A 24,748-nucleotide genomic window follows, 5' to 3' on the forward strand; every position below is an offset into this window, starting at 1 on the left:
GCAACCTAGCGGAGGCTGTGAAAGGTATTTTAAATAAGATTAATATTACAGGAAGTACCATAAATGAAACAAGAGAGATTTTCCCAGGTTTAAATCCTGAAGAAAAGGAGAAAGAGGTTTCTATAAAACCTTCTAGTGTTCACAAAGAAACTGAACAAACGGCACAGTCATTAAATACTTCTTACGAAGAAGGTATAAAACGAAAGACGTAAGCGTTCAAATCTCAGGAACATTATCTCATAGCAAAAAATCTTATGGTGATAAAGAAACCCACACGTTTACAGGAATAAAGATCACATTATTTGAACCAACGCCAGTTTCAGAGGTAGCAGCAACGAGTCAAACAGTTTTACTTGAGTCACCCGGCGATGAGTCAAGAAATGAAAGCACGTTGAAGCTAGAAGGAAGTATTAAAACGATTTCTGAAATTATTTCCAGTGGCACAGTTACACCAAGAATAAATACTGAAGGAAGTGCGTCAGTGCTCACTGGCTTCAAGACCGTGTTTGTAGATACACTCACACGACAAACTCAAAAGAACTCGGACAAGGAAACAACTTCTCGACTTAAGACTCAAACTGGATCTTCTGTTACTCTGGAAACGTCAGCCGGTAAAAACAATGAAGAACGTACAGTTACGGGAGAGGTAAAAAAATTTTCAAATGGTTTCACCCCACTCTTACCAAATTCTCAGTCTAGTGGTAGTAATGGACACACAACCCGAACGAAACCACCACCAGAAGTTAGAACAATATTTTTCCCCCTTCCTGGTAATAAAAACCAAATTCCAGGTACTTCCAAAAAAGAGGAAATGTTGAGTAATGACAACACACCTACGCGTTATGTTACCAGTTTGGAGTCTGCAACCCGAACATTAATATTAACAACCACTAAAATGATTTACACTCGGGAAAGTACACTTACCATATCTTCTATTTTTACCACCACAATTGCACCACGCACGTTTGTATCCACTATAATTGGCAACAAGACTATTTTGGGAACATTCTCCAAACCAACAGAATCAGTGAAGATCGAAAAAACAGAATTACCTTCAGAATCAACAACAACAACGGTTACTACTACAACAATGGTCTTTAATTCTATCACTACAACTGTAGTTCGAACGTTAGTCTTGCAAAATGAAGAAATAAAACCAACCAAAATATCCAACGTAATTCCATCCACAACCACTGAGAATATTTTCAAAGTAAATGTTCGAACTAGGTTCTCCCCGCCCGGTTCAACGACTCCAAAAGTAAGAACCTTATTCAAGGGTAGCTTCTCAGCAACACCAAAAAGGAAGACTGACCCAACTAAAACCACGACAAGGAAGCCATTTTTGTTATTTAGACCTAGAAACCGTCCAACAGTTCCAACAACTCCAGCTCCCAAATTCATCGGTCCGATCCCCAAGCTGAGATTCCCCACAAGGCCACCTACTCCACCACCAACGTCCCCTCCACCACCAAAATCAACAACCTCGAGTGGAAAAGATTCGGATGAAGAAACTAAAGAAGAACGCTGTATACCTGAATGTAATGCGAAAAACAAAGAAATGTGCAAGAAGACCCCTGTCGGTTTGTCTTGCGAGTGTAGACCTGGATTCGCTCGAACTGAGAACTCAACATTGTGTGAAGGTACTTCCAGTTCTATATTAAAGCAAAAACGAATTTTCTTCCAATTTTCTCTTCCGAAACCTAAAATTACAAGAACGAAGATTTATAATTTCACAGTTATAGCATTGACATTACCAGTACAATTTATGACGTTCTGGACAGAAGAACAATTTAGTTAGATTGTATCGTATTCAGTGTTCATTTTAAATATACTAGAAAGGGCTAAATTATTTTATTATTTTATGACCAGAAAGACATTTCATTTTTAAATAGTAAAGCGTCATTGTGATTTAAAACGAATTTATTAATTATTCATTTTGTTGATGTTATACTCACTTTAAGTGATATTTTTCAAGAAATGTATCGGCACAGATAAACTAAGAATGAAGGTAAAATCACTTAAAATTAAACGTTTTGTTCTGTTTAAGAGTGAATTGTCATGTAAGATGAAATGGACAAAGTGTGATATATTAAGTTATTTAGATGTTAAGACTATTTAAATCGTGTCAACAAAACTTAGAATCATTCATTTTGTTAATATTTATATATATATATATTTTTCGTTTTTTAATTTTTGTATACAGATATCAAAAGTTACGTAGTGGTGCTCCGTCTGGTGAGGATGAAAGAATCGATTCTTACTTACAAAACAGAATTCTCCAACAGTTTATCTCCTGAATTTAAAGAGCTGGCAGTGATGGCTAAGAAAGGAGTAAGTAGGTGGTATGTTACCGAACATCTAACACCTCCAGAGTAAGATTGATGTACATCAATAACTCTCCTAATATCGTTCTGGAGAGGCTCAAACTGACAAGCCTAATTTTTATTTCATTCCATAAGTATATTTTTAAGCCAACATTTTTACCTGAGGAGATAAACATTCTAAAGCTAATTGCAACCTTTAAAGAACAACAAAAGTAAATTACCAAGGATTTCAAAAGATATAATATGATTAAGAGAGTTATATATATAAACATGTATATATATCAACATTTCAAAGAAGAAACACGAGCTTTAGCATCTGCATTAAACTAATCTATTTTTAAATTGTTTATAGTAACTCTTTCGAGTTTTCTGGTTATTTTCAGTGTTTGTAATTACCTTCAAAATTGTCTGTTATTTTGCTTAATCTTTTAAAAAAAATCTTTCTGAGTATTTAATTTGCCCCCTCCCTCCCCAGTGTCACAGCGGTATGTCTGCGGACTTATACCGCTAGAAACCGGGTTTCGATACCCGTGGTGGGCAGAGCACAGATAGCCCATTGTGTAGCTTTGTGCTTAATTTCAAACAAGCAAACAAGTATTGAATTTAAAGAATAAACTAAAACATGATGGAAATAAGAAAAATAAATGCACCTGGAGTCTATCAGTGGGTGATAAAACTCATTTTTCCAATTATAGAATGTTAGATAATGATGACGAATCCATAATTTAATACAGTAATCTTATAAATCAACTGATCTTACGCTGACAGATTCACCAGGCATACGAAAACTCCAAAGTCAAGCAAAATTACGTCACTGCTGATGTCAACAGTATAATCAGCGTTGACGAGATGAACGAGTTAAATGAAGTGGATGAAGGCGGCGTCCTTGTAAATTTTACGGTTCGTGTTAAGCGAAACTCTGTAATTGATGAAAACTTATTGAGTGAAGAGCTCTCGCAATCCATCCTAGCGTCAAACTACAGCGTTGGAAACACGGAGCTTTATGTCAGTTCGCTGACACAAAGTGTACAAAATGTCCAAGGTTAGTGTTAGGTGTCATTTCTATATTTATATCCAATATATCATAATAGTCTTGTGGATATACACAAAAGGTATTCCTTTCAAGAAGAAAGCACGAAACTTTACATATAGGAGGTTTAAAGTATACTGATTAAAATATGATAAGACAAGTCATCTAACGAGAGGTCCTTAACAAAAAGAGGTCGAATAAGGGGCAACTCTTAATTAATGGGAACCTAATAAATGTTTATATGATACACATTTACATTATACATATATTTACGAACTAAATATTATTTTAGTTTGATTCATAAATGTATTGTAATAATTTTACTTACAATGGATATATTCCACAAATATAATGCCTTTTATAACAAAATATATTTGAAAGGAAAATAATTTGTCAATTAAAAAAAAACAGAAGAAAAAATATCACCTTCTTTACAACAGATTTCCATTATGAGAAGTGTCCTCTTTTATTAATATATTCCATTTGCACACAAACTAATCTATAGTGAAGTAGAATATTTATTTATTGAAGAACTTTCAGAAAATCCATTTCAAATGGAATCAATCTAAGAAATGGTAAGCATTCAAAGATTATTGGTATTTTAAATATCTTGAATAACTGCTACACTTTTATTGTTACTTCCAGCAAACAATTTTAAAGATATAGATGCATGTAAGTGTATGTTATGCATGATCCATATAATAAAAAAAAGTAAAGTCGATTCCAAATTTTGTTATTTTTCCAGATTCCTGTGAAAATGTAGTTTTGCTTAATTTTTTATGTGAGAAATGGATTAAATATAATTGTTTGATTTGTAAATTTGGTTCATTTTTATGTGAGACATGAATTAAATGTAATTATGTAATTTTTTTCAAATTTGATCATTTTTCTAGATCCCTGTGAAAATATAAATTTGTTCTATTTTATGTGAGAAATTAATTAAATATAACTTTGTGATCTGTTAAATTTATGTTTTCAAACTAAAAAATATAAACCATTTTAGAATTTTCATAGCATTTCATAAGAAGACTGTTTTTAACACGATTAACATAAAATAGTTGGCATCTTATGCTAACAGTTGGTGTAACTTTTAAACGTTTGAGATAATATTTGGATAGTAATAATGTCCAGTAAGGCGGTGGTAAGCCCTTACTATGATAAAATTGACTGGTCCTTTTGTGTTATATGCTAAACATAATCGGATGCTCCATAGTTGTTATGAATTTCTTTTCAACTGAATGTTGTCAAGACTGCCAGTTTGACTTGAAAATACTTGATGATGAAAATGGCGTCTTAGAAAAATTGTCATTCTACAATTTTTCGTGGTATAAGAACTGTTACATGGTGTGCAATTAACAGAAGATAGAGCATGTTAGCAAGTATATCATAGAGAAGCAAACAGAGAACATTACAATTCCAGGGAGAAAGAGACTTCGACTAGTTTTATATCAATGGCTATCTGTGAAAGATGGCATCTACTTTTTCTGGAATTTAGAAACAAGATTAGAAAGATGGTAACAAATCTAAGACACATACAAAAACTTTTATCAGGTGATATGACAGCCATGGATGCCAAGATTAGAAATATGGCAAGAGGTCTGACAGATACACAATTACTGGAAAAACTTTTATCAGATGATATGGCAGCTATGGATGCCAATATTAGAAATATGGCAAGAGGTCTGACAGATACACAGTTACTGGAAAAACTTTTATCAGGTGATATGGCAGCCATGGATGCCAAGATTAGAAATATGGCAAAAGGTCTGACAGATACACAATTACTGGAAAAACTTTCATCAGGTTATATGGCAGCCATGGATGCCAATATTAGAAGTATGGCAAAAGATCTAAGAGACACGAAACCACTGTAAAATTTTTTATCAGGTGATATGACAGCCATAGATACCAAGATTATAAAGATGGAAGGAGATGGAAGAGACATGCAACCACTCTTAAAACTTTACTATCACGTGATACGGTAGTAATACAATAGCTATATATATATATATATATGTAAATCACATATTCAAACATTCTGATCTTGTAAAGCTATATGTTAAACGTTTGAAAAAGCTTTATATATTGGTGTTTCTAAAATAGTAAACTCAACGAAGCTCAATGATAAAATTATGTCTTTAATTTCTTCTCTAGAAGCACAAAAAGTAACCATGAAATAATTTTATCATTTTAAAAGGATATTGGAGGCTCTGTGCTTGTGCCAAGTAAAGGCAATTGCAAAGGGGATATAATGATACTCTTACAAGCAGAAAAGAATGTTTGTTAAGAAATCTTTGAGAAAACATATCAGTTCAATGGTTCTATTATTGATCCCCAATATAGTGAATCATTAGTTGCCTTAGTCGAGATGATGGTTAATGGTAGAGACATTTTTCATGAAACAGAGACTGAGATAAATCTTTCAAATGTTACAAATTCAGTAACATCGCTCTATGTATTTAACATTTTCAAAAGATACAGAAAAGTGGGCATGCAGCCACGCCATCTTTTGAAAAATGGAACCATGCTTCCTTTGTATCTAGGTCTACTTCTCCACGATAAGACAAGGAAAGAAAGAGCTTGTTCATATTATTACATTACAAATGGTTGTCTGTGTCTAATGCCGGAGTTTTATTGGCTTCTTCAGATGTTGCTACCATAATATACTAACGTATGAGAACGCAGGTGTTGTGTATCTACCATCATTGAAGGGCAACCTAGACAGGACAGACAGTCTTGACAACATTGAGCATAACCCAATATCTAAACCTGCAAAGAAATTGTATTTCTTTGGACTGCAATTTGTTTGACGCAGCATGCAAATGATAATCATCAAGGGCAAATTGTTACCTTGGATATGCTTAACGCGTTACAAGCAAGAGTAGTAAGAAGTCTATCAAATATATGTACAGACATTCCGCCTGTATCACTGAAAACAAGCAATCCCTCTCCATCAGTCACTTCAGGAAGCGAATTTCCTCCAAGCATGAGTACAGGCTCTGGCATGTCACATATTGAATAGCTACATAATGTTGAGGATGAATTTAGCAAAGAAAACGCTGATGAACATTATTTTACATCTTGGTCTGCCTATTTTGCCAGGAAGCAAACACTAGATTCAGGACCTCCTGCCGTTTCTGCTCTTTTTTCCACTGTTTCGTGACAGAGCACATTCAGTGGCAATGGTAAAAGATGGCATGGATGTTATCAGAGATGCTACACGTCTCAAAGCACAGATGTGATACTGTGATGCTCAGTTGGAATGGGGATAAGTCATTAATAATTTGAACCTGAGTAATTATGATCTAAAACTGTTACCCAAGTTTTTGTTTACTGATTTTAATGATTAATGCTTGTTTTGAAAAATATATAGAAAATATATCTGGTCTAATGTCTTTCCATTTCAAAGATATTTTTAAAAACGGTGTTTATTCACATTTTGTGGCTTGATACAGATGTAGTACAGTGTGTCTAGCTTTACATTAAAGAAGAGTGTAGTCTCGATATATTATCAAAAGAAAATGGAAAAGTTACAAAAGGATAATGTCATGAATGTTTAGTTGAATATTATTTTCTCCTTCTTTTCGTTTCAAATTTCATTTTCATGGATAGAGATTTTAAAATAAAGCTCATGAAATTTTAACACACACACAATAAAAAAATAATAAAGATCAGTTGCAGTGTTTTAAGGCTCTTAAATTGTTAGATTTTTTTTTCAGAAGTATATTATTCAAGCCCTTTTTTTACACCTGTGTGCCGCAATTAGGCCCTAGATTTGCCCCATTTACATTATAAAATAATTATATACAATATGCATCAAGTTTAGCTAAAATTAATATAAAAATGGAATCATTCATCAAAACAAAATCGTCATCGAATTTAATTAATTATAATTTGTTAAAACGTTTGACGGCAAAATAAGTGCATTTTTTACAACCCATTTTTGATAAGGATGATTTTGATGGCTAGCGTATATCTTATTTTAATCAGCATAATTTAATGTTCCATGCTTTCTTCCGGGAAGGAACGCCCCCCAGTGGCACAGTGGTATGCCTGCGGACTTACAACGCTATAAACCGGGTTTCGATACCCGCGGTGGGCAGAGCACAGATAGCCCTTGTGTAGCTTTGTGCATAATTAAAAACAAACAAACCGGGAAGGGACATTTTGATTCCCATTTGGCTTCTTGCTATAAGACTGTAAACAGCTTTATAATAATGTATACACACAAAGATAGATATAAAAATTACACGAGAGATATCTTAACAATACTAATATATATGTATAGTCCACATGTCTGTAATATGCATTTTTGTAACATTGTAGCCAATTTATTGCAGAGCATATGATCGTTATGACCAGCTTTAACAATATATTTTAATATACATATATATTAATGAAAAGTTATTCTACTGCTGCATTCCGAAAATATTTTTTTATTGCTAAACGTCCTACTGTATTGAGATATATAACCGAGTTGTTGACATCGCTTTCTGATGGGACAGAATCTCAAACAGAAAATATTGTAATATAATGGCAACATCTTTATATTAGTTGGTCTATCATGAACACTTTATTTATTTCGAAACTAGCTTTTACCCATTATAATATATTTCGATTAACATTGATCTCACTAGTCTTACTTATTCTAAGCATTCCAAATGTTCAAATGTGAATTAAATTAAGCTAATTGTATTTAAATTAAAACCAAACACAATTATTTTTGAAAGCCTAAGTTCAACAATGCTGTATTAAAAATTTTAATTTAATTTTCCTTTGCCAGTTAGTTTTAAAAACACACTTTGTTAGTGTAATGATTATTCAAAATGTTTGTTTATTTAAAACACCAGTTTATGTTTTCAACGTAATTTACACAGTATTTTATTTCATTTGTTTTTGGTATAGTGATCTTCGTTCACGTTACTTAAATTTTGGAAAGGATTATTTTGGCACTAATTAACTGATTTAAAAAAATTAGAAATTATAACATAGACGAGATAATGAGAAGAATTATAAGTTTTTAATACTTGTAAATCTAAAAAAAACTCCTACGAACAACGTACATGATTATTTTTATTTTTCTACAGATTTTAACGAATGCGTGAAAGATTACAACGACTGTGCAAGAACAGCCATATGCATAAACCAACCGGGAACGTATACGTGTAAATGTAAAGACTTCTATGAAGACCTTGACCTTAAGCTACCAGGACGGGTGTGTTCAGGTGAGAGAAAATGATTAAAAAATTAAAATTTGCTAAGTTATTAATTAATTTTGGCGCACACATTTAATTAAGTCAGTTACACTAACCACGATTTTCGTTACCAGTATATCCTCGTTTGTTATTCCAGTAATTTGGTATTTAAATAAATAACTAATTTGTTGTTAATAAAAATGATAAAATATATTCTGATGCGTAATGACTTAAATAAGATTGATAAGAATTACAGTTCACCAGCTTAATCTTTCTCACACGGAAATAGTCGTTGTTCAAGCAGTTTGATTATGTAGATAGCGTCTCAACCATTACTGCATCTGTCGTATCCCAGCTGGCTCGATGCACCCTGATACTGGGTGAAAGAACTCGTCGCTACTGTATGGTGTGGTTTACGTATTCTTCTTTACATTCATTCGTACGTTCTTATGCAAGCTTCTCTAACTTATATAAAATGGTTTTCCAAAAGTTCAGTCAACAAGTTCCATTTCTCAACAGTCATATACCCCCTGACTCATTTGCGTTCATTATATAATGAGACACTCTATGACTGTCAAGTGAGTTAAAGTCATGCATTCACGTCAAGTCATCGTCTTTAATACGTTCAGCCAGCGGTTGCTTTGGTTTAGGCCAATAACGACTGTGGCGTTTAGAAAACAACTCACTACTGGACCATCTGTTATATAGTTAACACTAGCTACATAAAAAACACACAATAAAACACTATTTTGTTCGATAGGTGGAACCTGTATTTTTCTTTACCCCGAAGAAAAGTTCACGTGTCGAAAGCGCTTTATGTATGTGTGCATGTGTGAGTGGTTAACAAATAACGTAAGTTGTGAGTGAACATATTGTTACGCCCCTGTTCGTTAGTTAATTTTACAACGATCGTCTCACGTGCTCAACTCAACAATACTCTGTCCGCAGTTCAATTACACATTGTTCCCGTCGCTTCTTGGCCAGTCTTATATATACAAGACTACCCCATATCTAGTAAACTCCCGACGCTTCATGAACGTTCTAGAAGCGCGTGGCGTGTTACTAGGGTCACGTGACTTCCGCTGTCGTAACACTATCAATAAAATGATATTTAACCTCTCAAGAATGGTGTTCAAGTAGTGTTTTGTTCTGTCAAATAAATAATTTAGCAAATATTTCTGAATTGGCCGCTTTATTATTGAAATGTAGAATTTAATTATAAATAAATCAAGTGTTAACACGAGGCCAAACTATAATTTAACATTTAAACAAAGTATTGCAATTTCTTCGTCTTCAGCGATACAAGTCCTTTCTTGATTAAACCAGTTTATTCTTCCTCGATACAAACTTTTAGTACACAGTAGTACCACAATCAGTACGTTTCTCGTCACTATAAACTTAACAACTTTTATAATACACGCTATAAATCACAGCGATTCACAATGTCGATAATTTCGCTCTCGTCGAGTGCGAAACACACACTTTACGGCTCGAAACTAACAGAATCATAAATTACGCGGAACTCAAAGTAATTACTGCTCTCTCTTCTTCCATTATATCCCGCTGGCTTTCTCTGCCAGACTTATATACTAACGACGAGGGCATTTCGATCACACTCGGACTTCCCCGATCGTTCGAGAAACTCATCAGCGTCACGTGACTTCCGCTGTCGTAACAGTATTTATTCTCATTATGTGACTAACAATTGAACGTACTTATTCTAAGTGTGTGACTGGTAATTGAACGTACTTATTCTCAGTATGTGACTGACACTTGAACGTACTTATTCTCAGTATGTGACTGACAATTGAACGTATTTATTCTCACTATGTGACTGAATGTTGGATGTATTTATTCTCAGCATGTGACAGACAATTGAACGTATTTATCCTCAGTATGTGACTGACAATTGAACGTATTTATTCTCACTATGTGACTGAATGTCGGATGTATTTATTCTCAGTATGTGACTACAGTTATACTTCTGTGGCAAGTAGTTGCTCTGACTCAATTTGCTCTATAGCAAGTTCTCTAAAGAATATTCGACTGTGCTTCACTACACTTAGATGTATTTTTCTGTCTGCATAACTTAAAACTAGGTTAATATATATATGATTCAGAAAATATTGGTGTCTCACAAAATTGACAACATGTATGCAGTTTCTCTACAATTTGAATGATTTTGGTTCAGTATATTTTCTGTTATCATTCTGAAATTGCAGGCGAGATCAAAAACTGTGACTATTGTAATTATCGTGGGGACTGTATCATGACCGACGAAGGTTCCAGAATTTGCAGGTGAGACAAAATAAGTAAATAAATAATTTGTACAGTAATCTCTATATTATCTATATTATTGAGCATTTCCTTTATACTGTTTGTTAAGTAACGTATAAGATTTGTCCATAAATCACTCTCCTCTAATTACACTTTTAAATGTCGACCTTGCCGCACTTTCAAATACAACTGAAAAGGAATTGTACGTTTGTTGTTACTTATAACCTCGAATAATTTCTTCCAAAGTGTAAAAAGAAAGCTAGTTTCTTCGATATCTATTATAAGTTATATGAATATATTGTATACACTAAGTTCTTTTTGGTTATTTGATTAAGCGCAAAACTTTACAAAATACTATCTGCACTGTGCCTACCTAACATAAGGATCGAACCCCGAATTTAGCCTACCGCTAAGTCACTTTATATTCGAGGATTGTGATAACGAAACTTCTAAATAAGTACTTAAATCATTGAAATTTTGACACCTACAAGCTGTGTGTTGCTACAGAACGTTCCCTATGATATTCTATTTTGCTACGATCATGCCCCCGTGGCTCAGAGATAAGTCTGAAGGTTTACAACGATAAAAATCTGGTTTCGATTCCCACAATGAGCAGAACACAAGCAGCCTATTGTGCTTAACAACAAACAAAGAAAGCTACCAATATAATCCCATACAAAATAGAAGATATACAAAAAAGGATATTTTCTACATCTAGTAGGTGTAGGTTGTCTTTATGCATGATATGTTGTTACAGTTATTTTCTGCTACTGAAGGTAAATGTTACATCATGTTGTGATCATGATATCAAGCTGTTTGTATTTTCTTTTTTCAGATGTCATCGACTGTACCTTGGTACCAAATGCCATATTAACGGTCTTAGTACGTTCTGTTTTATATTTTTCTTATTAGAAATAACTGCTTCTAGTTTTAATATATATATATAATGTTTATAAAAAGAAATTGAGGGGTAGCTTAGACCGTTCATAAATTATTTGTAAAAAAATCGTATTAGAATAGTAATTTACGAAAAATGAGTTTTCATTTAAGGTTCTATCAGAACTCGTACATCATCAATTGTAAAAATATCACTTGAACATGAAATATGTATATTTGGTAAATATGTTTTAACTATAAAATATATAAGACTGATCATCAGTTTAGAAGGTTCGAACTCTAGATTCTTTAAGCCAAAAACAACAATAAAACAATTGTTGCATTAAGTGTAAAGAGGTTGAGTACGTTATATTAAAACGATTTTGCAGTCTCATCACGTCGTCACCGTACATGTCGCCACATCTTTTCCTGCTCTATCTGACGACTGCAGCGTAGTTTCCATTGCAAAAGGTTTTGCCGTAAGGCTGTCATGCACAAAACACACCATCGTTCCCTGCTTGTTTTCATAGACCGTCTAGTTTACAAGAAAGAAGGTTTCCCAGCGCTCGTTTCAATAGCCTACTTCTACAGAAATTTATAGAGGCTGAGTCCAGAGACTTTACTAGTATGTTTTCGTATATATGTGATGGTTGAAAGGATATACCATGAAAGAAATTTATGTACTCGTGAATTGCGTTTTCTCTTTCACACAGAGATCCTTCTTGACTGTGTTGCGTACTGGGGCACGTGGACGGCCACTGGCCTTTGTATTCGTGGATTCTTACCTATTAGAAGAAGCCACACTTTGCTTACCACGGCTGGAATACGAATTACCGCAGGTCTTTTTCTGGATTGTCCTAGTTCCCTAGTCCATTCTATATTCCTTTATTTTTTGTGCCATAAAGGCCAAGGAATATCTCCTTATTGGATGGGATACAAATTATCACAGGTCTTTTTCTGGATTGTCCTAGTTCCCTAGTCCATTCTATATTCCATATTTTTTGTGCCATAAAGGCCAAGGAATATCTCCTTATTGGATGGGATACAAATTATCACAGGTCTTTTTCTGGATTGCCAATTCTATTTTCCAGTACCATAAAAATCCAAGAGATATCTTCGCATTGGAAACTAGATGGCGTACCCGTCATCTGGACGGAAATTATGTAAATTCATGATTAACGAAAGGTTATCTTAGGACATGAAAAGTTACTTCCCTTATATGTAATTGTAAAAAATAACCCGCAAGAACAGCCGTAAAAATGCAAAACTGAAAATGGGTATATATGTCCCCATTGACGCAATAAACCTTCGTGCCAAAGTTGACGAAAATCCATTAACAGGGAGCGAAGTAGTGAAAAAAACGCCCATAAAACCGCAAAACGTAAAATGTAAAACTGAAACTTTATATGAACCCTCGCATGGACCTAATGAACCTCCACATCAATGTTGGTAAAGATCCATCCACACCCTGCGAAGTAGTTACATAGATATACAACAGACAGTACTATTATATTTATATAGATTCTAAATCCCCATTCTGAACCCACCTATTAATCTCGGTGTATGTATATATTATATACCCTTTACAAAATCGATCCATTTTAGATAGTATCACACTACCTACAAAACACCAATCAATGTCAAAATGTAGTTGTGATACATGCCGTTCCACCGTAACTTTATAAAGGTCGTCATTTTCATGTGGCTTGCTGATTTGCATGCACAAAATCGTTTTAATACAACACACTCAACCTCTGTATATATAATTTTCTAAAAATATTATCGACAGATTTACTTTGTTTTATAATGATACTATTCATGAGTTCTTAGCATTGTCTTGCACAGAATTATGCTTAATATCCCCAATAATTTTAACCATTGACTGTTGTGCAATTATAACGAAAACAGGAGTGGTAGTTCTGTTTCTGCTACTCTGATATAGATTTGTATTGTAAGACGATATTATCTACTGTCAAATAAACATGAATACCAGTTAAGAGCACAATTCAATGTTTTGAACTAATATAACATATTTTTTCAGTATTAGCTATCGCGCTACCCATCACCGCTGCCTTGCTTATCTTAATAAGTTGTAGCTTGTTTTATTGCTATCGACGGTGGCTCCGACAACGGCAACAAAAAGTCAAAAGTAATGCCATGATACGAGCTATGGGAATGAACAATGGAGTACCAAATGAAGGCGCCATGGACAAAAAGGCTATGATCTTGAACTCCTCAATTAATGGCAGTATTGACCATGGTGTACGTCACCCATACGCTTTCGATAATCCTTATCAGGTGAGAAGTTGATATGCACAAAGCTGCTATTATAATTTCAATTTTACAATGTCAAGCTATTATTAAGTTCTATATTTCAAATATTTAATTTTCATTAAATATGATTAGCTGAAGTATTTTAAAAGATTCAACTTTTTGTTGCAACTTTTTTTAGTATATTTTATGGTGTTTGGTATTTCCATCCTTAACGGCACCTTATGTGACACATAGACCTCAAAGTCCAGAGCATCTGTCGCTTGTATTACTACTTTTATCGGAATAGCGATTATAGCTGTCAAAGTCATGACGCTCCTTCAGTTGAAAGTGTTGATTGCGTTAAGCTGCATATGGCGACTTGATCCTTTGACTTTCTGAGCCACAGCTCCGCTCTATCCTTTGTCACGTTGAACGTATATTTTTTGGCAGCCACAATTTACTTTTAGTGCTTTCTAAACGTAGTTAAATCTAAACATGCTTAAATGGGATTGAGAATCCCTTGCAGTTTGTACATAGACATTAAAGCTGTTTTCCTTCTTCTCTGTCGGCTACAGGCCCGGCATGGCCAGGTTGTTAAGGCGCTCTACTTGCAATCTGAGGTTCGCGGGTTCGAATCCCCGTACCACCAAACATGCTCGCCCTTCCAGGATCGGGGCGTTATAATGTGACGGTCAATACCACTATTCGTTGATAAAAGAGTAGCCTAAGAGTTGGCGGTGGGTGGTGATGACTAGCTGCCTTCCCTCTAGTCTTTTACTGCTAAATTAGGGACGTCTAGCGCAGATAGCCCTCGTGTAGCTTTGCGCGAAATTCAAAACAAACAAACTGTCCGCTACATTTTTAACTATGCTATATTTTCAGCTATAATTCATTTTGTTAGGCATAATTTTCATTGACGTTATATTTGATGCTATAAAATAGTTGTACTTCGTTGATATTCAAAAAATAATTCCTTAATTGGATTGTTTGTTTGTTTGAAGTTAAGCAAAAAGCTACAGAATGGGCTATCCGTGCTCTGCCCAACACGGGTATCGAAACTCGGTTTCTAGTGTTGTAAGTCCGCAGACATGCCGCTCTGCCGCTGGGGAGCTAATTGGATTCTTGTCTCCAATTTCAGAAGAGGCGTATCTGTTTGTACGTTTTGATTCTCATAGTTTTGTTAGTTGGAGTTGTGGCTCAGAAAAAGTTTATGCTCAGAGGTTAACAAAGGATACTATTAAAGTAATAAGTACTTAATAAATTTGATAGTACAGGAAGAATTAAAGATGTAAGAAAAAGTTAGTTTATCTTTTATCATAGTAGTAGAAATTATATTAATTACATTTGGATTAAATATACTTTGTAAAATAATATTTTTTGAGCCGGTATAATTTTCTCATCGTCCTTTTTTTTTGTTCTAGCCTAATGCCCATGAAACATTTATGAGCTAATTTCAGAGAAAGTGCGATCTTTAATAAGTTACAATAAACTTGAAGTAAATAAACATTGGATGTTAATAAAGTTTACTAAATCTTAAATGTTTTTATTAAACAGCCGGAAGATGGCACCCTACCAAGAAAGACCAATAAGGAAAGCGAGGCAAGTCTCGGTCGCAGTTGGTCCACTGGTGTTAGTGTACAGCCAGTGATTATTCCACGTGTAAAACATCACCATCAGCTCAGTTCCAAACAGGTGAATAATCGAATGAATGAGAAGCTTGTGGTAAACATAACCCGCTAGAGTAATCATAAATCCCAAAGATTTTAACTATTTCCTTAACATTAATTAATAAATCAGGGATTTATATGGTAGGATTTCCCCCTTGAGGTTGTGCGTTGGAAAACTTCAGCTATCAGCTTAGTCAGACATTATATCTAACTCTATAAGTACACTTAAATATGAAGGTATATTTTGTGATGCCTTAAAAAACAGTGTCGGGGGTAAAAATTGGAACAAATTACAACTTTTAAAATCCCCTGGTAGCACATCGGTAAGTCTACGAACAACGATAAACTCAGGGGTTCGATTCCCATCGGTAGATACAGCAGATAGCCCGATGTGACTTTTATATAAACAAAAACACACATATAATTATTTTTAAGTTAATTTTCTCGTGTATCCGCTATGCTAGATAAGAAAACACACTGCTGTTAGTAAAGACATACAGTTTTTGTTTCAAGTACATGTTTTAGATGTTAAGTTTTTTTATACTGTTTGGAGGACATCAGAATGGTGCATCATAATTTTCAACTATTTTGTGGTGTTTTGAAAAATAACGAAGAGAAAGCTAGTAAGTTTATAAATTTTGGATTTTGCCAGGAATTGTGAATTATGCGTTAAAAGAGTTATATGTGTTAATATGGATATCATTACGAAATAGAATATATCTATCTCACACACCAGAAAATGAAATGTTTTGGATACATAGTGGACAAACTAATTAAGAGATTATTGTTATATATATATGTGTGTATATTTTAAAGAGACAATTTATAACTCGCAAACTAAGTATTCAAAGGAAATTTATTACTTTCTTCGGACAAAACTGTACATATTAACCTGAAATAACTCTGTAGCTGCACCTTTGTATAACGTTACTCTCAGTTTGTGAGTACCTAAAACAGCGCAGTAACTCCGTAAGCAAGGACTTTTTCTGAAACGAATCCTGGAAACATCGCCTTTTTTTGAGAGTGTTTGAAAGAATACAGCGACTCTGCATGCATGGACTTTCTCTATAATGGCCTCTTAAAATAAAGCCAATCCAACTTTAGGAGTGTCTAAAACAAAAGGATGGTTCTGGAATATAAAATATTCAGTTTTCAGAATTTTGGGTTTCCACTGTGAATGACCAAAATAGTTTTATAACGTCGCTTATACTTTGGGTGATTCTCTGGATGGATTACTGGGTAATATTTCCCCATTCCCTGACCAAGGCATTTTCAAGCTGATCCAGCAATCTTGATGGTTGAATTCAACACGAAAACTGTCCTTAAAGAAACTTCCCGGTGTGTTCTGTGAGGCTGAGGTTCGGAGATAATGCTAACTAGTCCACTCTCTCAACAGTTGGGGGGGGGGGGTGATACTTAAATGGGAGAACAAGCTTGATTGTCCTACAAAATTAAGTCGGGTCCAATGGGTTCAGTGAAATACAGTAGTTACTTGGACTTACTCCCTATATCATCCATAGCATATAGAACATCATTTCTACATATAACCAACTGAGTGCATCAGTTATAGCGAATGTCTTTTCCACACCATCAGACAGCCACTCCCTAGCATGTTTGTTTAACTACCCTGCAATGGGCTTAATGTCCTCCAAATAGTTTTCACACACGACGATGGATACCGTCATGACATAAAGACAGAATCTGGACTCAGCTGTGAAGAGAACTGGACATAAGCAACACCATCGCCATCTGAAATGATGGATCCTCATACCACTGTACAAGAGTCTATGGATGACGTAGCAGTAGTCTTGGAGTAACTTGTTTTTTTTTGCTATCTGTTGTATGAGTTAAACTTCAGTATCTCGCTGGAATTGAGTTACACTGTTTCAAAAAACTATTTGAATTAGTCAGACTGCATTACACAGCGCCCCCTGGCCCGGCATGTCCAGGTGGTTAGGGCGCTTGGCTCGCAATCTCAGGGTCGCGGGTTCGAATTCCCATTCCACCAAATATGCTCCCCCTTTCAGCCATGGAGGTGCTATAATGTGACGGTCAATCCTACTATTCGTTAGTAAAAGAGTAGCCCAAGAGTTGGCGGTGGGTGTTGATGACTAGCTGCCTTCCCACTAATCTTTTACTGCTAAATTAAGGACGTCTAGAGCAGATAGCCCTCGTGTAGCTTTGCGCGAAATTCAAAACAAACAAGCAGCGCCCTCTTTCCACGTCGGTCGTCCTTTAACATTATTATCTTTTCCACAACCTAGAAACTAGACTTTGCAAGTCTACAAAATTAACAGCAATAGTTTCACGTAAGTATGCTGTAAACTCTGTTGGTCTCATTAGGTAGTAAGCGAAGCTTATGAGTAATTTTCATAACGCTAGATTAATTATAAAGCGAAAATGAGCCTACATTCCAAAGTAATACTCAGTTTCAAAGATTGCCCAAAACAAAATGCACCCTCTATTACCAATGTGTAATTAATTAATCCCATAACCCCTGTCGTACTAACGGAAACGTGCGCATGTAAAACACATGGCTTGCATGATAATAAGGGACCTAAACCTTTCACAAAACTACTATTTAGTTTTGGATAACTATTCATAACTTTTTTTTTCAAGTTCGAAAATCAAGCATGTGTACAAAAGTTTTAATTCCCTAGTTGATACAATTAATAAAGTTTATTTTATTTTATTGAATAACTGGTGTTCTATGAACTTTATATTCCTGCACTTTTGTTTATTTGTTTGCAGTAACTCCTAGTCTCTTTGTTGCGAATAATGCATTCTTGTGTACATATGCATAATTTGCGATTTTTTAATTTTATTTTTATGTTCTGAGAAAGCTGGAGATAAGCATTAAAGAAAATAAATAACACGTGAGCATCAAAGTGTAAGAAGCCTCCAGTGGCTCAGGCTGCAGGTCATGTTAGGCACAGTACAAATAGCTCATTGTTTAGCTTTGTAAATGTTCTAAGAGGCTTTGTTTTCACACATACTATGTTATTAATCCTTTGTTTATGTTACACCTTCACAAATTTCATATTATTATTATTAATTTTCCGCTTATCTGACCCTTGGAAGAAATCTAATAATTAAGGTTAGCTTTCTTCAGTTCTGCAAGGAAGTTGTCCCATTAATTGCAACATGTTTGATGTAGAAAATATGACTTATAAACCCAGAAAGGCGTTGAAGCACTATGGTTGAACAAAATAACTAAATGACAGTGGAAGAGCTCAGAAACACATAGTCATCTCCATTAAACACTGTACAGCATTGTTGTGCATGCCATATTAAGAGAGCCTTAAAAGATGCGGCTGGATGTAATCCATTGTTTTCTGACAACCATCTGCAATTGACCTAACTAAGCACCCCTGTTTCAAACTTACTTGATAAAAATTGGGCATTGAAGCGTCAAGACAGTAAACTTGTTTTTGTTTGTTACACAGACTGGAAATAAGGACATTGGTGACGGTGGCCAAACTGGACACGATACTTCTGAGGCTGCAAAATTGCAGAAGGGTTTGCTGGCACTTTTAGAAGAACCCAAACACGTAAGTATTTATTTTTCAGATCTGATTTTGTTGATAGTTGATATACATTTTAACTTAAAGTTTCAGTAAAGACACTAGTTCCTGAAAGTTAACAGAGCCTTAAAAATAAAATCAAAGTAGTATAAAAGTCATCAGAAGAACCCCACAGTCCCCAGGTGAGACAGCGACTTACAGCGCTTAAATCCTGGGTTCGATTCCCAAACCGTGTGCCATAAAAATAGAAACAAACAAACATAAATCCTACATCACATTAATAAAGCCATAAGTTGGTTTTTACTTTATCTGTTCCAATTAATTATTTACTGACATCGTCTAAAGATGTTTCTGATTAATGTACTCCGAAGCTACAATAATATACACTTACACGTGTTTACTGTATATTTAGTAACTTATTTAAAAAAAAATATGAACACGTGTTTTTACTTAACAGAATTTGGATGACGATATCTATTTCAAAATAATACCGTAATATATACATTTAAAAATGTTGACATAAAGTTTTATGACGTCAATGTAGTATTATTAGTTTGATTACAAGATTAGTTAGAAATAGTAAATGACACATCAGTAATAAACATAACAACTTATAAAAGAAAACTAGGCCTTGAGGTGCTAGTTTGCAAGAGTTCTGAAAGTCTTGATTTTATCAAAAAGGTCACAATTTTGGCAGGCCTATGCTCTTCAAGAATCACCTATATTAAAATATTTATAACCCATTGTCAGGCAAAACTACAGATCTTATAGCATGTATTACCTCTTATTCCATACATTATATATATACTTAAAGTTTATCACACTTTCTTATGAATGGATCAAATATCATTCTCATCCTAGATGAATCATTTTATCTTCCAACACTTATTCATATAAACCTTTTGAAAGTTTAGTTAATCTTCCTTTTTCCACTTGTTGTTATCTCAGTTTGTCCACTCAAATCGTTGTAAGTTACTGGCGTGTAGGTCATTTATAAACTAGGAATATCTTATCATCTCAAATAAGCCTAAAAGTGAAATGTAATTGAAAAACAATAAATGCATCCATGACACCTCCGCCCCCCAGTGGCACAGCGGTATGTCTGCGGACTTACAACGCTAGAAACCGAGTTTCGATACCCGTGGTGTAGCTTTGTGCTTAGATTCAAACAAACAAGCATCCATGCTACTCAATCATTTTGTTCATGTGCTGTCAAATTGAATTTACATCATGCTTAGCTCCTGATTCATCACATTATATTTTATTCAGAGTAATCAAGCGTTGATTCTCAGGTGAATTTGGAATAAAGCTGAATGTAAGTTCAATTTTATATATTTTTGTACGTTACATGAATAAAATGATTCATTCGGAGCAATGCCAAGTTTCTTTATTTTACTGTGTTTATGAAATATAATTTACTGTTTGGGGTAAAGCACAATTGTGGCACTTGTTTTCGCTCAAGCGTTTTTGGATGAATTTCACATATATTTGTGTGATACATCAACTAAAGACACTTACACTGTAATCGTAATTATTAAACTAGACATTTCAAAGAAAGAAACTCATGCAAGGAAGTAATATGCAGATCAGGATATTGCTTATATTAGACACATTGTCGAGTACATTACATAGGACTGAAAGTATGCTATTTTTACTTATTACAATGTGTGGAAAAGAGCTGGAAGAAGACGTGACATAGCTGAGTTATGCGAAATGAACTCTGGGAATGAAAGTGACGAGATGATGGGGAAGGAGAGTATTTTTATCTTTAATAATCGATGTTGTTTTTCATTCACCACTGACGTGGCGTGCTTTCAAGAATAAATATTTAGTCACAATAAGAAAAAATAGGTAAATGCTTTAGGTAAACAGATGTAGATTGAATTCATTGCTTCATGCCATTTGAGCAATGTTTAATATATATAATACAATTTACGAGAGATAAAGTAAGGATTCGCTAGCCATGGTCACTAGGTGCTCGCGTTGCAAGTGATCAGTCCAGCAGTTACTACTGCACTTGGCGTGCTTACGTTTTAGCATTTCTTCCATTATTGGCGAATAAAGGTAAAATACAGGTTATTTTGAAAGCTATTTTAGAATATATTTTACATTTTTGACAATAAAACTTTGCCAAAAGTATGTTCACTGAACTTTACACCCCCTATTCATACTAGTAAGAAAAAGAATACTGGCACCATTTTTTTAAATTTCTGGGCAAAGATTGGATGCATTGAATATTTAAATTTTTTTGGAAAACATTACGTGGCTCAAGGATCAAAATTGATCAAAATTTTGAAGACTTGTTTTAGAGGTTCATAATATTCAAGAAAAAACAAAACTTTTACCATTTTTAATTCTGAAGTAGGATAATAAGCATTCATATGTTATGCATAATAAGAAAACCACGTAAACAGAAAAGACTATAGTAGTTTTGTTTATTCCTTCCCTTTATTTTGGATACGAAAACTACAGTTTTGTTTGATAACAATAGAAATAATTCTCAAAATTATGCTACATTTTAGCCAAGAAGTCTTCTCAATATGAAAGAAACCAGCTCGTTTGCCACATTACCTACGAGACTGAAACTTTCTATTCCAGAAGAAGCTGGAGCTAGCTCGAGAAAAGGGAAGATACTAAGGCACTCAAGCCACTTTTATTCTAAACCAAGGGCATTGGAGGTATGTAGAATATGCTACCGATTAAAAGTCACATGCTTTTAGAGTGAGTAAACATACTAGAGTTGTTATGTTAAATCCCCGCTGGGACAGCGGTAAGTCTACGGATTTACAACGCTAAAATCAGTGGTTCGATTCCCCTCGGCGGACACAGCAGATAGCCCGATGTGACTTTGCTATAAGAAACACACACAATGTTATGTTAAAGTAGGCTCTATTAATTTACTGTTTGGTAACCATAGGTGATAACAAGTTTTGTTCTTCACACTTACACCAATTTGCCACAAAATAAGCCGCTTTGGAGTGGATTTTTAGGAACAACGTTCCCATATCATAAATTGGATAGTTTTCTAAGTCACTGTAATATTTCACACTATTTGATTATGTGTATTTCTTTAGCACAAAATGCGTAACTTTCTAAGTCAGTGTAATATTTTTCATTATTTATTTATTTTTTCTTCTATATTTCGGCTAACTTCTTAAGTCAGTGTAACATTTTAACATTTTTTAACTTCTTAACCCACTGTAATATTTTCAACTGTTTAGGTTTTTTTACATCAATACAAAGTGGGTAATTTGTTAATATAATGCAATATTCTTTTCTACTTAGAATTGCTTACATGGGCTTTTGGTTAGGAAATTCGACCCACAATTTGCGGGTCGCGAGTTCTAATCCACTCACTGAACATGCTCGCCCCTTTCAGCCGTGAGAGTGTTATTATGTGATGGTCAGTCTCACTATTCTTTGGTACAGAGCAGCCCAAGAGTTGGCGGCGCGTGGTATTGACTAGCTATTTTCCCTTTAGTCTGTCACTGCTAAATTAGGAACGCCTAATGCAGATAGTCCTCGAATTTCAACAAACAGAATTGATTACTTCATGTTTTTCAGCATATTTATTACGTAATTAAAATGTAACTTTAACATAAGTACTCAAAATGTTTTTAAAAATTTCAACACACTAGAACAGTTATTTTGAATTAGCGAATTTGTAATCGTAAAGAAAAGTCAACAAGTATACAAGTATATTGTGTTAGCAAGTAAAACTACAGTCAACAGATAAGTATTAAGTTTTGCAAAAACGAGAGGTTTAAAACATAATGTTCGTGGAAAGCTTAATAGAATACGGTAGAAAAGGAATAACTCCAACACATGTGTAAAACGTGCACTATTTAAAATATTGGATTAATCATGATAATAAAAAAAACTGAAGTTTAAGAAACATTAAGAACCACTCTTGGCAAGGCATTGAAATCGTGATGTAAACAACAATAAACATATCCTAAAATCAATCTAAATAAAAAGTAAATACCCAATAGTAAGATACATGCAGAATAATTGTACGTGTTTTATTAAAACAAATACACAGCCAGAAATTAGAAAATCAATAATGTATGAACATCAATCGAATGTAGGCTGCTGATGACGTTCACGTTTAAAAAGATTTGTTGGTAATCGGATCTTGTAAGGCAGAAATATGAATTCAGAATGAATGTAAGATTACACATATACAATTAGAGATTCGCAAATACTTGATTCCTTCAAAAGAATCTTAAAAATAAATATTTAAAATAACATGATTATATCGTTAGTTTTATACTGTAACTGTTTGTTTGTTTGAAGTTAAGTACAAAGCTACAAAATGGGGTAATCTGTGCTCTGCCCATCACAGTTATCGAAACCCGGTTTCTAGCTTTGTAAGTCCGCAGACATGCCGCTGTGCCACGTCATTATCTTTATTGACCTACGTAGTAAAAAACGTGTAATTATTATTCATTAGTTTGAAATAAAGTAAAATACATTCGATCTTCCAATCTTTTGTTTGTTTTAAATATTCTTAAACAACACCATTTTTTTTTACTGCTGAAGAATACCAGCTTATAATTTTAAATAACCGTCTTCGAATAATGTCGTTCATAAGTTAGAAGACGAACTGACAAATAATGATCAATCAATTTTTTAATAATCCGAGTAAAATGCATATATTCTTTCACACATTCACAGTTGAAATCATGCTTGTTCGAAGCTGGAAGTAAATTAGTAATAGCAAGTTCTTGGTACACAGAGAGAATAAGAATGTACTTTACAATATTTATGCTTCAAATTAATGAATTATTAAACAGTCAGTTCAACAGGCTAGCACCCTTTCACACACTTCTATAAAATGTTAATAACACCCAAATAAGGAAATCCTTGACCACCGCGGTCTTTACTGTTAATAACATTTACATATTCTGAGCCTAGATGGTTACAGAAAGCGTGGTCTCAGTTGTCTGTCAACTCCATACGAATGAGGAACAAGTGCTTTGGCAAACTGCGAACAATTTATTTCATTTTAAACTTTATGATAATGTATCCTGCAATATAGCCTTAAACAGATTTTTGATCATGTGAGAGCTCAAAGGAATCTAAATGTGAGCAAACATGCTTAACAAACATCTTAAAGATCAGTATCTTCTGCACATTATTAAAGAGAAAATGGACTCTGTAGGACCTTTCACGAAAGTAGATAATTTGCATACTTTCATCCTGTAATCAAATTTCGCAGAAGAATATTTCTGAGACTAGACTTTAGTTGAATAACATCTGGATTGTTATCAAGACAACAGTTTTTTCTCCGATACATGTAAACAGCAGATCACCTATAACAGAAGCAACAACAAATGCTTTGCGTCTGTATTTTATCAAGGAAATGCCAGATTTGTCATAAAGTTCCAAAAGCTCTTGTCAGCATTTTCTACCATCTGCTTCTATTAATATATTAAAGAGGCCCATTAACTCCTTTCACAAACTGTTTCCTTGAATTGAGAAGATCGAAACGCTGGTAAACAATTTTGATAAACTTTATTGTGCCTTTTCATCTTGAAATGAGAGATGCTTGGAAACCATGAGATACTCTAAGTCTAATGCATCTGCTACAGAGCTGCTT

At 34.2% G+C, this 24,748-nt stretch overlaps 1 protein-coding gene across 1 annotated transcript in view; it reads left to right on the plus strand.

Annotated features, from left to right (window-relative positions):
- Positions 1 to 219: 219 nt before the first annotated feature.
- Positions 220 to 24,748, plus strand: part of LOC106464554 — a 29,376-nt gene continuing 4,847 nt past the window's right edge. Inside the window, exons 1-10 of the mRNA XM_022392288.1 lie at positions 220 to 1,640; positions 2,204 to 2,331; positions 3,093 to 3,366; positions 8,442 to 8,579; positions 10,772 to 10,847; positions 11,662 to 11,708; positions 13,744 to 14,000; positions 15,510 to 15,647; positions 19,069 to 19,173; positions 21,669 to 21,824. Of these exons, the coding sequence (XP_022247996.1) occupies positions 812 to 1,640; positions 2,204 to 2,331; positions 3,093 to 3,366; positions 8,442 to 8,579; positions 10,772 to 10,847; positions 11,662 to 11,708; positions 13,744 to 14,000; positions 15,510 to 15,647; positions 19,069 to 19,173; positions 21,669 to 21,824 (2,148 nt within the window). The 5' untranslated portion in view covers positions 220 to 811. The remainder of the gene's footprint in view (positions 1,641 to 2,203; positions 2,332 to 3,092; positions 3,367 to 8,441; positions 8,580 to 10,771; positions 10,848 to 11,661; positions 11,709 to 13,743; positions 14,001 to 15,509; positions 15,648 to 19,068; positions 19,174 to 21,668; positions 21,825 to 24,748) is intronic.

The sequence above is a fragment of the Limulus polyphemus genome, unplaced genomic scaffold, assembly GCF_000517525.1.
Source record: "Limulus polyphemus unplaced genomic scaffold, Limulus_polyphemus-2.1.2 Scaffold1686, whole genome shotgun sequence".
In the NCBI taxonomy this organism is placed as follows: Eukaryota; Metazoa; Arthropoda; class Merostomata; order Xiphosura; family Limulidae; genus Limulus; species Limulus polyphemus.